Consider the following 14,462-nt stretch of genomic DNA (forward strand, 5'->3'; position numbering starts at 1 on the left):
TAGGGTGGAGGGGAAGAATACTGTCTGGAGTTCGGCCAGGGTTCTGCTGGCACACCCTCCACCTCGGCCAGGGTCCACAAGGATAGGTACCGAGCTCTGCATCACAGCTTCAGCTTGGGGTGGTTGCTATGAGCCTGCGTGGCTCCCGCCCAGGGCAGACAGGGACAGGTCACAGAAGAGGGGCTAGGTAATCCCTGGCTATAGTTCCTGTACAGAGGTGGTCTCGGGTCCAGGGGGTCCCCTGGGCCTAGCCTAGGCAACAGTTGGTTCACAAAGAAATGTCAGGGAGACGCCAGCATTAAAAAAAGAGAGATGTGTTTATTCCATGATCAGTACAGACCAAATGCATATTCACCGTATGAAAGTCAAACCAGTCAGTGACTCCAGAGTTTGGCCAACACTGAGGCACCAGCGTCATGGTGTAGAGTGGGTTCTCATGGCACGCGTAACCTCACCAGGGGCTCCAATTATAAAATAAAAAAAAAAAAAAAAAAAAAAAAAGCATGGGCAGGAGCGGCCAGCTGGTTGGGGCTGGGCGCCAGGTGGGGGAGTCTCTGCCTTAGTCTGTGGCGCCCCCAGGGCCCGGTGCCCACCTCATCCCTTGGCCCTTCCTTTCTCAGTAAAAACAAAAACAAAAACAAAAACAAAAAAAACCAACTCAACAGATCTGACATTAAAAAACAAAAAAGCCAACAAATGGGTAGGGGGGTGGGGTGGAGGGGAAAGAAAAGAAATTGCAGCTTTCTGGTTTTATAATTAAAAATAGACTAATACAGTTTGAAACTGAGTAAAATATAGGCAGGATTTTTTTGTGTGTTTTGTTTTTGTGGATTTTTTTGAGCATTTTTCTTTTTTCACACCAGTTTGGTGGAGTCACCAACAAACTTCAAACAAAGGTATGCCAACTATGTTCACTATACAGTACAGCCACGGTCACACACTACCCACAGCGCGGTGGCAGCCGCTGCTCAATGAGGAGACGATCACACCATTTCGGAGATAAGCAGTGCCATTGTGTCTGGAGGAGAAGAGAGAATTAAAAATAAAATAGAATTCAACAAAAAATATATATAGAAAAAAAAAAAGAAAAAAAGAAAAAAAAAAAAACAGAAACACAGGTGGGAAGGAACTGACTTTGGTTGGTGGCCTCACTCCCCGGCCGAGGGCTACCCACGCAGGACAGTCGCCTCGCTCCGGATGCCATGGACACACACACCTCCACGGCACTATTCCCTTTTGCACAAGCAAACACTTACAGAGAGCGGCTCTCAATTAAAGGCTTGTGGGGGAGGGTCGGGGGGGTCTGTTCAAGGCAAAGTCAGTGCCAGCGAGGGGGTGGGCTGGCCTTGCCCGCCTGCAGCCCACGTGGGCCTGCTCTGGCCTCCTGGGAGCGGGCGGCGACCGCTGGGGTGTGGGGAAAGACTCCTGGCGGGCAGGACATCACGAACGTCACGTTCTTGGGGACAGAAAACCAGTCACGGTGGCGGCAGCAACGATGTCCTGTGTATACTGTGTAGACATTTGGCGGAGAGAAGGGCCTCTGCCCCGCATGTGGGGATGCAGGGCTTGGGTCCAGCCGGCACTTGCTCGTAACAAGGCGTGCGCTGAGCGGACGTCCTGTGAGGGGTGGTGGGTGGCGGGACGTCTGTCCGACTGGCCGTAAGGCAGACAGGCTCTGCAATCCTCAGCTGCCCATCAGGCCTGCCCCGGGCATAGCATGCAGGAGGGCCAGGCCCGGAGGCATCCCCTGGCCGCTGCTCCCACTTCCACCGCCGCCCCTAACACTATGGAAAGTCAATGTTTTGCCAGAAAATCAAAGTCAGAAGCCACCTAGGTGCGCTCAGAAAAGATTTTCTTCAAATATTGACAATAGATCACTCTGGAAATTCATGTCAATGGTAGCTGCCATCTGGAGGAGAAAGGAAGAAGGGAGTCAGGAGGATGACCTAGCCACCCTGCAGCTCCAAGCCCTCATACCCGCTGCCAGCAGTCAGCCCGTAGCCCTCCCCATGGCTGACCCCTCATAGCGCCCACCCCGTCCACACAGCACTCAGGGTCATACACCTGAGTCCAGAGGACCACATGCCGACCAGCAGGGACTGGGCTCCCCCGCTGCCCCCCCTGTCCAGGCTCCAGTCCGCCTTTCCCAGCTCCCCCAGGAGCTAATCCTTAGACCAGGGTCCCCACCAGGCCTCCAGACTCACGGCTTCCCGGCGTCTTCGCTCCTGCTCCCGCTTCCGGGCCAACTCCCTCTGCTGGTCCAGCATGGACTGGGGCTGGGAGCTCTGGGCCTGGGGGGTGGCGGCGGCAGCCACCGCAGCTGCTTGCTGTTGCTGCTGCTGCTGTTGCTCCTGGCGCTGCTGCTGCTGCTGCTGCTCCTGGCGCCGACGTGCCTCTTCATGGGCCCGCCGGGCCTGCTCCAGCGCATCCTCGTCCTCTCGGCTCCTGGGCAGAGGGTCCCCAGTCAGCCTGGGGACTGGTGTGGCCCCAAGAGTCCCCATGCCCCACCCAGAGCCCTCGCCCACCTCATGCGCTCCTGCCGCAGCCGCTCCTTCTCCTTCTCAGCGTGCTCGGCCTGAGCCTTCAGGGCCTTCTCACGCTCCTCTTTCTCCCGAGCGGCGCGGCGGAACTGCTCGAAGCTGTCGCTGGATGACTTGGCTGTGGAGGAGGGGGTGGTCGGATGCTTCTGCACTAGGCTGGCCCAGGAGCCCATGTTCTTGATTTTCAGGTCCTGCAGAACAGAGAGGTTGGGGTAGATGATGGGTCTGCTGTGCCTAAAGGGCATAGCAGGGGGCATGCCCAGCATGGCACCTTCCAGGGCCAAGGGGCAAGCGACACCCATGGACCTCCATCCCGACCTTTTTGGGCGCAACTGGAGTCTTCGGCTCCTGTTTCTGTTTGTCCTTGTCAGGGGCCCCCGGCGGCGGTGCGTTCTGCTCTGGGGGCCGGATCACAGGCCTCCCGACATCCACAGGCTTCATCTCTGGCCCTGGAACATGAACAGCCGGTGGGCCCTGGCCCACCTCACCCCGGTGGGGCACGGTCCACCAGCCCCACAGCAAGCTTATGTCCAACACGGGCCTGGGGGGGCCTGAGCCCTGGCTGTGGGCAGGGAGGGCACTCACGCTGGGGCAGGTGGACGGGGGCCTTGATGCTCTCCGGGTGCTTGGGGGGCTCCGGCCGCAGCGAGGGGCTGAAGGGCTCGCTGCGGATGATGGGTGAGTGGATCTTCTCCTCCTTCACCACCACGAGGGGCTGGGGCTGGACCACAGAGGCAGCACGCAGCTCCTGGGATGGCACAGGCACAGCGGCCGGTGAGGTGGGCAGGCACCCCCGGCCCTGGCCCACGGGACTATGGCCCAGCCTTGCCAGTTACCTGTTTCTTAGGCTGGACGTTTTGCTGGGGTGGAGACTGGTGGGTCAGGCTCTGGAACTGTGACATCTGGGGGGAATGTATCATAAGCGGGGAGGGGGCTTCGCGGAGGTGACCTAGGAGAGGGGACAAGGAATGTGTCAAGGGGCTGGCTTAGAGCTGCTGGCCCTGAGAGAATTGTCGGGAAGGAAAAGATGGGCTGTATGGACAACCTGCACGTGCCGCCCAGGCCCTGGGACAAGGGTCCATCAGCCCAGCTCAGAAAGGGTGAAGACCCATGCAAGTGACTGGGCCTGGTGAGGACATGACCCCTCCCGCAAAGGGCTGAGTGCCCTGTGTCCCCCTGCACGTGGGGTATAACTCAGTGTGCAGCAGAGCTTTCTGGGGCCCTGTGGCACCAGTCCTGGTGTTTGACCCTCCTGTGTGCATCAGAATCATCTGGGATGCTGTGGAAAACACAGATCCTGACACATGTGGGCTTGGCAGGGCCTGGGCCCTAATACTTTTTAAACCCACAAAGCTCAGCCTGGGTTCCTGCCAACTAGCCTGGCCCACCTAGATGATTGCAGGGGGTGCAAGACCCAGTCCTGGGGGTGGGGATGCTCAGGACCCTCCCCACGGTCCTATTCCCCACTCAGCCTGCACGCCCCACGGAAGAGGGAAGCCTGGAATTGGCCTCCACCTGGGCCGAGTGGGGAGCAGGCGGAACAGGGCCTGGAGCTGTCTCTTTTAGGAAACAGGCCAGCCTGACACCTGCATCCAACCCAAGGCTGGGAAGGATCCAGCAGCCACAGGGACTACTGGGCCCTCAATCACAGTGAACCAGCACCTCGGGACTGTGCAGCTGGAGAAGCTGAGTGCTACCCATCCAACACGTGGCCTCTCTCTGCTGGAATCCCTGCAGGCAAGGGGCCTCATCGCCCTTTGGCTAGCTCCAGCTCGGGACAAGCCATACTGTCCACAGAGGAGGTTGCCTCTTTGCAACGCTTTTGCTCCCAGCCTAGCCTCATGCCCATCTCCTTCCACCGTCTGCCAGCATAGGCACCCTTGGGTTCTCCAGGAGCCCTGCTGGCTGGAGGCATCTATTTTCATAGGCCTGGAGCAAACCACAATGCCCCAGGTGTGGTAGATCCTCCTGCCTCTCTAGAGCCAGGACTCACTCCTAACGCCAGAAGACGCTGCAGCTGCTTGGAGCCCACATGGTGGCCAGGCCCAAGCTGTCCCCGCAGCCCACTGCCGTGTGTGGCTGGTTTTCCTGGCCTTGACGTCTCCTCCAATTCTAGCACATAGGGACCACTCTGGGCACTGCCATCTCCATTCAGTGCTGGAGGGCGCCAGGTCTGGCCTGCCAGGGATCCACAGGCACATGACTGCAACAGCCTCCCACCCACCTGAGGCAGTGCCTTCAGCACCTGCTGAGGCTGACCTGGGCAACAGTAGGCTCCAGGGGCTGTAGTTTATAGAAACCGCCTGCCTGCTGGTGGGTTCAGAGGATGGCTCACGGATGACTCCTGAAAGCTGGCTGGGGGCCCAGGGATGCCTGTTAAGTCTCTTTGGGAGTCTAACAACTTGGCTTTTGGCATAAAGCCCCTAGCAGGATCCCAATCCACACTGCTCTTGATGCCCCATCCTAGCCTGCTGGGGCTTGGGTCACGGCCAGGGACCTGAAGTAGAGCTGGCTGGAGTAGACCTGCCTCAGCTCCGATAGGTGCCTGGTGCACCCACCCGAGTGCTGACTCTTCTAAATGCCTTGCATCCCCTGTCTATCACCCCCAACAGGTGCCCAGCCCTGCTTCGCATGAGAACAGGCACAGCCGCACAGCTGCCAGGCCCAACACCAGTGTTTCCCAGGGAGGACAGGCAGCTTGTTCTTGGCTCAGGGCACGCAGCGATCCACTTGGCACCTGACAACTTTTTTTTTTTTTTTTTTTTTTTTTTGAGACGGAGTCTCAATCTGTTGCCCAGACTGGAGTGCAGTGACACGAACTCAGCTCACCGCAACCTCCGCCTCCCAGACTCAAGCGATTCTCCCGCCTCAGCCTCCCGAGTGGCTGGGGTTACAGGTGCCTGCCACCACGCCCGGATAATTTTTGTATTTTTAGTACAGATAGGGTTTCACCATCTTGGTCAGGTTGGTCTTGAAACTCCTGACATCAGGTGATCCATCTGCCTTGGCCTCCCAAAGTGCTGGGATTACAGGCGTGAGCCACCGCACCCAGCCTGCATCCAGCAGCTTTTGCTGGGTTAGGAGTAATCACAGCCCTGCCTCGTTGCTCGATTTGCAGGCAGCACCCGGTACACACCCAAGACAGGCAGCACCATCTACACTGCTGAGGCCAGGACCCTCCCTCCATCCTAACCCTGCAGCACCACATCAGGCGGCACTGACCTGAACGTCCCCTGCCGGAGCCAGCCAGGACATTTTGGTTACTGACACTTAAGCGCCCAGGAAAAGTGAGAGGGTGTGGCCTGACCAATGCTGTCAATGGGAAAAGGGTGGCCTGGACTGGGCTGGAAGTTGCTAACAGGTGATGAGGACAGGTCCCGGACGGGCTCTGAGCTGCCTTTGAGCTTCCAGCTCAGTGCTCCCCACCATGGTTCTGGCTCTCCCTGAACTTCATTCTTCACTCTGCTTTCTAAGTTAGCTGCTACCTGTCTGTGATCACTGCCTCTTGGAAGCATATCCTGACCTCCTGAGGTGCATCAGGTACCTCCCCTGGGCTCCTAGCTTCCCCACCTAGCAAGAAGTCATCTAGCATTGTCGTGCTCCCGACTCAAGAGAGGGACCAGAGGCACCTTATTCTGGGTGATCTCAACTCACAAGCAAGAGAGACACCTGATAAACACACACTGTAGGAAGCACCAATGACCCTTCCAGGTCCCTCTCCAGGCTGAGGCTCAGCTCTGAACCCACTGCAGCCTGAAGCATGAGTTAACCCTTCCGGCTTCCTGAGGACAAAACTATAGGCCCAGCACCAGCCTCCCCAGAGTCTGCAGGTGAGGACCACTTACCGGTTGAGTAGGGGTCCGACTTGTGGTGCCGGGGTGAATGGTGGTGCTGGATGACTTGCTGAGGCTTGGCAGGCTGCGGCGGGGGTGGCTGCTGGCCCGGGGGCGGATGGGGGGGCTGCTGGCCCTGGGGTGGCGGGGGCTGTTGGATGTGGGTGGAGAACTGCATGGGCTGCAAGTGCACGGGCCGTGGAGGGGGCTGATGCTGCTGCTGGGGCGGGGGCTGGGGCTGGGGTGGTGGGGGTGGTGGCGGCTGCTGCTGCAGCTGCTGCTGCACAGAGGGGTGGGGTGGGGGCGGCAGGGGGGGTGGGGGCTGGGACTGCACCTTCACGGAAGGGAGTAGCGGCGTAGGGGGCTGCACCTTCTGCAGCTGCTGCAGGTACAGCTGCATCTGCATGGAGGTGAGGGGTGGGGCAGGTGGCTCTTCATCCTCCAGCAGCACTTGGGGGGGTTGGGCCATGGGGGGCTGTGGGAGCAGGGGTGTTTGGGTCAAGGCTGGTGACACGGCTGGGGGCCGGGCGGGCTTGGGAGGCAGGGCAGCGGCTCGGTTGCTGGGCCGTGATGGCTGCTGGGGCAGTGCGTTGTGCAAAGCTGGAAGGACACAACACCGAGGCGGTGAGGCCTGAGCACCTGTGGCCCCAGCCTGGCCTTTCTGCTCCATCCTGACCTCATCTGGACTCCAGTGGTCTCCTACTGGCCTCCCTCCCCATCTACCGTAGCCTCCCCCACAAACTCCAGAGCAGCAAACAGCTTCCAGAGAGAGCTTTAGGGCAGTGTCGTCCTGCCCTATGCTGTGTCCCCAGCTCCTGCTCCCCATGCTCACAATGGCCCTTTAGGCCTCAGTGCAGAGCTTGGTCCCTCACTTGCCCGGCTGTTGCCTGGCCGTTCCCCAGGCCCCCAGGATGGTGGCCCTGTCCCCATATCCCCCAGGCGAGTGCTGTCCAGGTTCCGTGGGAGGAATCCCATCACATGAGTGCATCCCCCAACCCCTGATGAGAAAAGCTGCAGAGGGGTCCCAGCTTTTCCCATCTAACAAGACGCCTGGCCCAGCAGGAGAAATAAGTCAAAATCGTCTAGATTGTTACTCAAATGATGTCAGGTGTTTAAAAAACAAAAACAAAAACAAAAATCTTCTGAATCAACATGTTAATAACTCCATGCAAGACCTGTCTTGAGGCATCTCCTTTAACTTCAAAGATGGCCCCGAGAAGCCACGGATCTTCCCTCTAGAGACCAGAGCAGCTGAGGCTAAGAGGCTGCCCAGCCAGAGTGCTCGGACACCACATGGGTAAACCGAGGCGGGAAGGGGTCTCAGCCCACACTGGGGCAGGCCACGGCTCACCTGGAGGAGAGACCACTGCGTGCTGGTTGAGATGGGGTGGAGTGCTGTGCTCGGGTGGCTGGGGCAGGTGAGCGGGCAGCTCAGGCTGCGGCAGGTGCAGGATGGGCTGGGTGAAGTGGCCGATGGGGTCAAAGACGCTGCCTGGGAGCTGGGGCTCCAGGACGGGCACCTGGGTGGCAATGAAGGGTGGGGGCGAGGACTTCATCGCCGGGGCTGCCTGCTGCGGCATGGAGGGTGGGGGAGGCGGGGGTGGCGGCTGCTGTTGCTGCTGCGGAGGTGGAGGCGGTGGGGGCTGCTGGGGAGGCGGGGGAGGCTGCTGGGGCACAGGAGCCGGGGCCTGCTGCATCTGCTGATGGTGGTGATGATGGTGCTGCAGACAGAGAGACAGACAGACAGGCTGATGTCAGGCAGGCAGAACTGGCCCGGGCCAGACCCAACGTCCCACCTAATGAAGGATGCCCCTGAGCCCATGTACCTTCTTCTGCTCCCTCCCGGGGTGCCCCTTCTTTTTTGACTTCGGAGCCATCTCTGCAGAGGAAAAGAGAAGGTAGTGAGGCTCTGGGGGAGAAGGTGAGTGAGCTGGCCTTGGATGGAGAAAGACGAGAAAACAGGGCACTTTCAGGAGAAGGACCAGTGACCCTGAGAAAGGGCAGCAGAGTTCAATGAGGGATGAGTTGGTCATCACAGCGGAGGGAGAGACATGCGAGGCGTCACCTACCCACTTGCCTGCTGCTTTTCCTAGCAGGGACTGTGCCTGAAAAAGCCTCCCCTGCCAAGCTTCAGATCACCACAGCTGCACCGGAAGCTGAGAGCTTGCCCAACGCCTCCCACTACTCAAGGGTCAGTCACTCACTATAGTGACTGAGTGCATGGCCTGGACAGCAACCTGCTCAGTTTTCCAACAACCTGTGATGGTTGCAACGGTCACATTCATCTTACAGTTGAGAAAAGTGGGGCTTCAGAAGAGAAGGGACTTGTCTAGGGTCACGTGGCTAAAAAGCAGCTTCTCATGGGGCATCCAACTGCATGGCCCTCTAAGGCCACTCCTTTCCATCCTCCAAAGGGAAGGAGAGAGGCTCAGCTGGGGCTGAGCGCGCCACAGGACGGGGAGCAACATATCGGCAAGGGAGAACACAGAGAGCCCACTCCGGGAGAAAAAAAAAGAAGGCTGGCCTCCTGGTAATGACCAGCAACTAAAGAGGTAGACGGACCTCAGAAGTCCCTGCTTTGGGACACAGTCACCATGCTGCAGACAGAAGGCAGCATGCGCCCCCACTCCTGTGGGCCGATGGCTTGGCACCACAGTCGGGTGGATGGGTCCAGGGTGTGTCTGCCCCTGCGAGGTGTACTCGAGAGCCAGCGTGCCCACCTCTGTCCTCACCCCAGAGATTTACACTAAGGGACTTTTGCCAGTTGGATGTCCCCTCACCAAACATGGATGGTGTACAAGCCCCAGAGGGGGACATGAGCCCTGGTCAGTGCTCATGGGCTGGCAGGTCACAGTCGCCCGCCACCAGATGGGAGGCCGGGCCCATGATATGGCGCCTTTTGGATTCCTGTCACTGAGAAGCACCTCATGGCACTGCCTGGCTTCGCCTGAGCTCCTTGTCAGGGTGCTGCCTCTTGCTGCTGGTGTTGGAGGACACATGCTTTGCCCATATCCAGGCTCCTTCCACTTGGATCTGCTTCGTGGAGGGCCACGCTAAGCTTCTGTGAGGCACGTGGCCCTCAGTGCAGCATGACACCAAAAGGGATGGGGAAGGACCTTGTGCCCTGTAAGAGCTCACCACTCCACACGAGACAAGACACAGACACAGACCTCAGCAGCTACAGACACACGTCCTCGTACAAACGACTAGGGGCTGCAACTGGGGACATGGGGGAACCTGGGGCCCCGCCTCAAACCTGCATACAGGGCTCAGGACGCTCTGGGTCAGAGTATGACATCTGGTGAGAGAGATACTGTTGTGGGCGAGACACGACAGAAGGGAAAGCTTGAGTAGATTTGCAGTGTCAGGGCAACAGGGAGTCTGACTGCTGTGGTGGTGGGGGGAGGAGCACTGGCTGCAGAGGTTGGCAGCCACAGGACCGGGGTACCCTGCACACTAGGGAACTGGGAAGAAAAGGCCAGGGCTTCTCTCCCGGCGCAAGGAGGTGATGGAGCCACGCTGTCTGGGGGCATGCTGGGCACACCTTGGAGGGGACCTGGGGCAGAAGGCGGAAGGTAGGGGGAAGCAGCAGGGCCACCGTGTGAAGTCTGACTAGGAGAAGCCTCAGGGATGTGTCCAGATGTAGAGTTCAGGGAGAAAGTGTGTGTGCAAGGGAAGGACGTGCTGGGGCTTGCCTGTTGTCTCGTGGCCTTGGAAGAAACCTTGTTTTTTCAGTTGTAAAAGAGGGATGGTCACTCTAACCTCTCACAGCCTGCAGGCTGTGAGCAGAGGCCCATAGGAGATGTACGGACAAAGTGCAGCAAGGCCTGTGGGGGGTTCCAGGGGGCATGTCTCAGCTGCCTTGGAAAGGCCACAGGGAATATCCTGAGGACTTGTCTCCAGGGCCCCTTGCAAGTGCTGGGGCCCCCAGGCAAGGCAGGCCTAAAAAGTTGGGGAGAGAAGGCGGCATGTGCACGGCAGACCCCCAGGACCAGATGCCTGAAGGGGCTGGTGGTAGAGGTAGCCCCATCTGGCCCATGTGGTCTGAGCCTTGTGTCAGAGTTACCAGTAAAAGACAAGACAGGAAGTGCACAGCTTCACAACACACCAGCCCCAAGACACCCCCACACAAAACTCTCTAGAAAGGGTTACATGAAGATGGCCTCAAGTACGGTGTGATCTTTATTCCATGACAATCTTCAACTCAACACAAATTTCATCTTTACATAGGATGGTAATTGTACAAAGAAATAAAATGTTTTTTAAAAATCCGATTAAAACACTGATTCCACCCACCCCCCAGCCCCACTCCAGTGAAGGAGGTAATGGAGGGTAAGGTCAGGACAGAGAGGAGTCCCCGTCTGCACTGAGCGGCCGCCTCCCGCCCCTCCTCAGGACCCACAGCCAGCTGGTGCGTCGAGACCCGGCTGGCACTTCCTGCACAGGAGGCTGCCAACAAGGACAATGAGTGGGCACTGTCCTCTCTGGCTGTTCCTGGGGCACCAAGCACAGGTGACAGCTTAAGTCTAACGAGCTTTCAAGTTCAACAAGCCCTGAGCCTTCTCTGCCAGATGGAAGCCCCACGGGCAAGAAGGACAGGGTCCCTGGACAGCGAGGTTGAAAGGACCCTGGAGGAGAGCTGGCTTGTGGCTATGGCCCATGTGTACACACATGTGTGTGTGGCTACGGCCCATGTGCACACGTGTGTGTGCGTCCGTGTGCGTGTGTGTGTCGGGGGCAGCATGCAGGCCCGACACTGGGAATCCAGGCTGCCATTTGGTCCAAGAAAGCAGAATCTTCCCAGAAAGACAATGCCAGCAGCTCCCCAATTGTCCTGTGGGAATCTGGGCATGAAGGCTCTCCCGCCTGCTCCTGTCTCAGGCAGGCGGGACTGCAATAGGAACACATCAGGCGCAGGCCAAAGGGCAGCTCAGAACAGTTTGTTTGGCAAACGGAGCTTAACTGGAAGCTGGATGCCCAGAGAGGATCAAGAGCAGCCCAGGAACTCCTGAGCATCAATGCAGGGCCCCGGGAGGCCCTGGTGAGGCCAGGGCTAGCCCCTGCTTCCACAGCAAATCTGGGGCAGTTGCAGCTGCTCAAGCCCAAGGAGCTGAGGAGAGCTGAAGGGTTCCCAGGCGGGTGGGGAGCCGGCACCCGAGGGCTTGCCCATGGTGATAGCCCACTTCCAGTTTCACAAGAAGGCAGGCCTTTAGGAAGCACCCACAATCTACACTTGAAAAAAGGAGAAAAAATGAAAAGCCCCTGAAATGCAGATGCAGTTCCTCAGGGGACTTTTCATGTCAGGCAGTTTTCTGCTGAGATGCTGGATTTGTGACCAAAAAAGGGCCGGTATTTATTTTTAGAGCAAAAAAGCCTATCTGTGCCTCTGGGAGGGCTTGGATGATGTGGCCACCCTTGCCTGCCCCAACCCCAGGGGCTGTCGTCATTCTAAGGGACTGAAGACGGGGAAAATGTTCACACCGTTAACACCAATCAGAGGTGTCCATGGGGCAGTCCCTGAGGGTCTGTGACACCCTCTCTGGTCCACCAGCCCAGACCCACCCCACTAGAGGAGGTGGGTAGGGTGAGGTGGGGTTGGCAGGATGATGGGCCCAAGGCCCTTCACCAGTGCCTGCCTGGAAGGTCCTGCATACTGCAGCCTGGTTCCAGGAGGTACTTTCCCTGCGTGACTTGAGAAGACGGAGACCAAAGAAACTGGGGAAATGCCCGCCAGGCAACTTAAGCTTTTGGAAATGCACGGGAACAATGGAGACGAAGGAGGAAAGACTCCAAAAGGCTCAGAGTCAGCAGTGGCTCGAGCCTTACAGGGCATCAGTGAGAAGCATGCTGTGGGAAGAGCCTCACTGAGCCTTCCAGGGTCTAGAGGTCTTGCCTCTAAAGCTTCCACTCCTTATCTAGGACAGCTCTAGAGGTCAGAGTGTTCTTCTGCACACGGAACGAGAGCTCTCCTGGACTGATGTCACTGCAAGGTTCAGGAGGGAAGTAGTTAGGGTCCAAAGTCCCAGAAAAAGAGGGATGGGACAAAGAGAGAAAACATACTTGGGGTCTGGCTTTGCACAAAGAGCAGCACCACATGAATGCATGTGTTGGGGATTGTCACCACCCTCCAGGAGATGCCACCCACCCAGAGGACCCCAGAGAACCCGGGAGGCTGGGCAGGACAGCCAGGCAGTCTTTACACAGGGAGGCCCGGGCGGCTGGCCAGGCAGGCAGCCTTCCCGAAGGCGGGACTAGGCGTGTGCTGCTGGACATGACTAATCCACCCCGGGGGACAGGCCCAGGGCTCTGAGGAATTCCATAACTTGATGGAGTCCTGTCCCTTTCACGGAAGAAAATGGACTTAAGCTATAGCTTGCTGGGAAGGAATCTGGAACTGAAGACCGTTTTATTAAGAGTCCGTGTCCAATGATTAGGCAGGACCTACGTAGAGGGAGAGAGAAACCAGTGTGAGAGAAATGGTGTGGAATGTACCATTTAAGTCACAAGAACAGAAGAACCGCAGACTGAGCCAACCTCCTGCGCCCTGGTGGCTGATGGGCACAAGAACGGCACTGGAGACTGGAGCCCTGCCCCGTGACTGGCTAACCTTGGGTAGGGACAGACCCACCACCCACTTAGAAAGGTCACGGAGGCAGAACGCATGGATGCCTCAGAAACCGCCCCCAGCCTGCTCAGCTTCTAGAGTGGCCCTGATTCCCACTAGCAAGCTCCACGTGTGCCCTGCCTGAGCGCACGCCGGCATTTCCTTTACTGCCCTCAAGTGGCTTCTTTTGAATTTGAGTGGTGCCCCTGCCCTGTCCCACCAGCCAGGTGTGGCAAGCCCACCAGGCCCCTACTGACTCTGGGCTCATCTCACCCAGGGGCTGTGCACTGTCTAGTCTCAGGAAGGCGATGCCAGCCCTTCCTCCTGGGTCTACAAGAAAGGAGGTACCAGAATGCAGGACCCCCAGTGGAGGGGAAAGAGCAAACAGCCTCATCTCTGCATTCCTCCAGATCCCCCAAACAAAAAGCTCAAACTCTAAAAAGCAGAACCTATTATATACACTGTTGAGGAGGAGGAAAAAAAGAAAAAGAAACAGGCTAAGGAATAAAGTCTTGTCCTTTCTTTCCTTTTCTGGGGTATCCAACATGGCTCCCTGGACCAGGGAGGGGCACTGGGCTTGTTCCCACCCACGCAGCAGAGCGGATGCCTCTGCTGGAGTCACGGATGCAACCGATGTGCTACTCCCTAGCCCCTGAGCGCGGGCATGGGAAAAACCCGCCCACTGGCGGCCTCTCACTCTGGGCCACATTCCACAAGGCTCGCCCTCACCCGCCCATGAAGCCCCAGAATCCCTCCAGCTGCAAATGCTTGCTGTTTGTGGGGGGAGTCACCTGGCTGTGCAGACAGAAAGGCTACCACCCCATCTTCAAGTCTCTTCCTACTCCCCCACCTCCAGGGTCCTCAGCATTCCCCTAGGTAAGTGCCACACTCTGGAGCAGGCAAGCAGCAGGCCTGGAGATATGACTAAGTCCCTCAAAGACCCTGGGGGTCAGGAAGCTGAGGCTGGTTGTGTGGTAAGAACGCCCCATGGCCTCTGTCTGCACTTCCCAGCTCAAATCTTTCCAAAACATCAAGCATTCCTTTTTCCCCTGGAGCTATTAAGAAACACCCACACGCTCCAATCCTGGGAAAAGGAAGCCAGGAGACTAAAATAGCTGGACTGCGCTCCCACTCCATCTAGACCACCAGACCAAAGCCCAGGAGGATCTCTCACACTTCCCTGAGACCCTGTCCCAGCCCAGGTAGCTGAGGTTAAGGGGGTATTCCTAAGAGGGACATAAGCTGTGGGGACATCTCTGCTCACAAAGACCTGTCCATGACACTTGGGAAGAACGAGATGTCAGCAATGTGACATGTGAAAGCTAGAAGATTCCTAGGACATGCCCTGCCCCATGTGTTGGGCAGACCTAACCCCAGTGCTAATGACAGCAAAGCCACAGTACTGTCCACAGCCCACCTGGGACAGTGTCTTCCTCCAGGCTGCTCCACCCAGGTCTGCAGATGCCCTAGGGGTGGTGGGAGGGT

General features: G+C 58.0%; 1 protein-coding gene across 1 annotated transcript in view; it reads right to left on the minus strand.

Moving 5' to 3' along the window:
* Positions 1-298: 298 nt before the first annotated feature.
* Positions 299-14,462, minus strand: part of BRD4 (bromodomain containing 4) — a 96,642-nt gene continuing 82,478 nt past the window's right edge. The window contains 9 exon segments of the mRNA XM_024236798.2: positions 299-1,909; positions 2,205-2,445; positions 2,526-2,731; positions 2,859-2,989; positions 3,126-3,355; positions 3,357-3,489; positions 6,386-6,973; positions 7,725-8,094; positions 8,200-8,252. Of these exon segments, the coding sequence (XP_024092566.1) occupies positions 1,841-1,909; positions 2,205-2,445; positions 2,526-2,731; positions 2,859-2,989; positions 3,126-3,355; positions 3,357-3,489; positions 6,386-6,973; positions 7,725-8,094; positions 8,200-8,252 (2,021 nt within the window). The 3' untranslated portion in view covers positions 299-1,840.

The sequence above is a fragment of the Pongo abelii genome, chromosome 20 (assembly GCF_028885655.2).
Source record: "Pongo abelii isolate AG06213 chromosome 20, NHGRI_mPonAbe1-v2.0_pri, whole genome shotgun sequence".
Lineage (NCBI taxonomy): Eukaryota > Metazoa > Chordata > Mammalia > Primates > Hominidae > Pongo > Pongo abelii.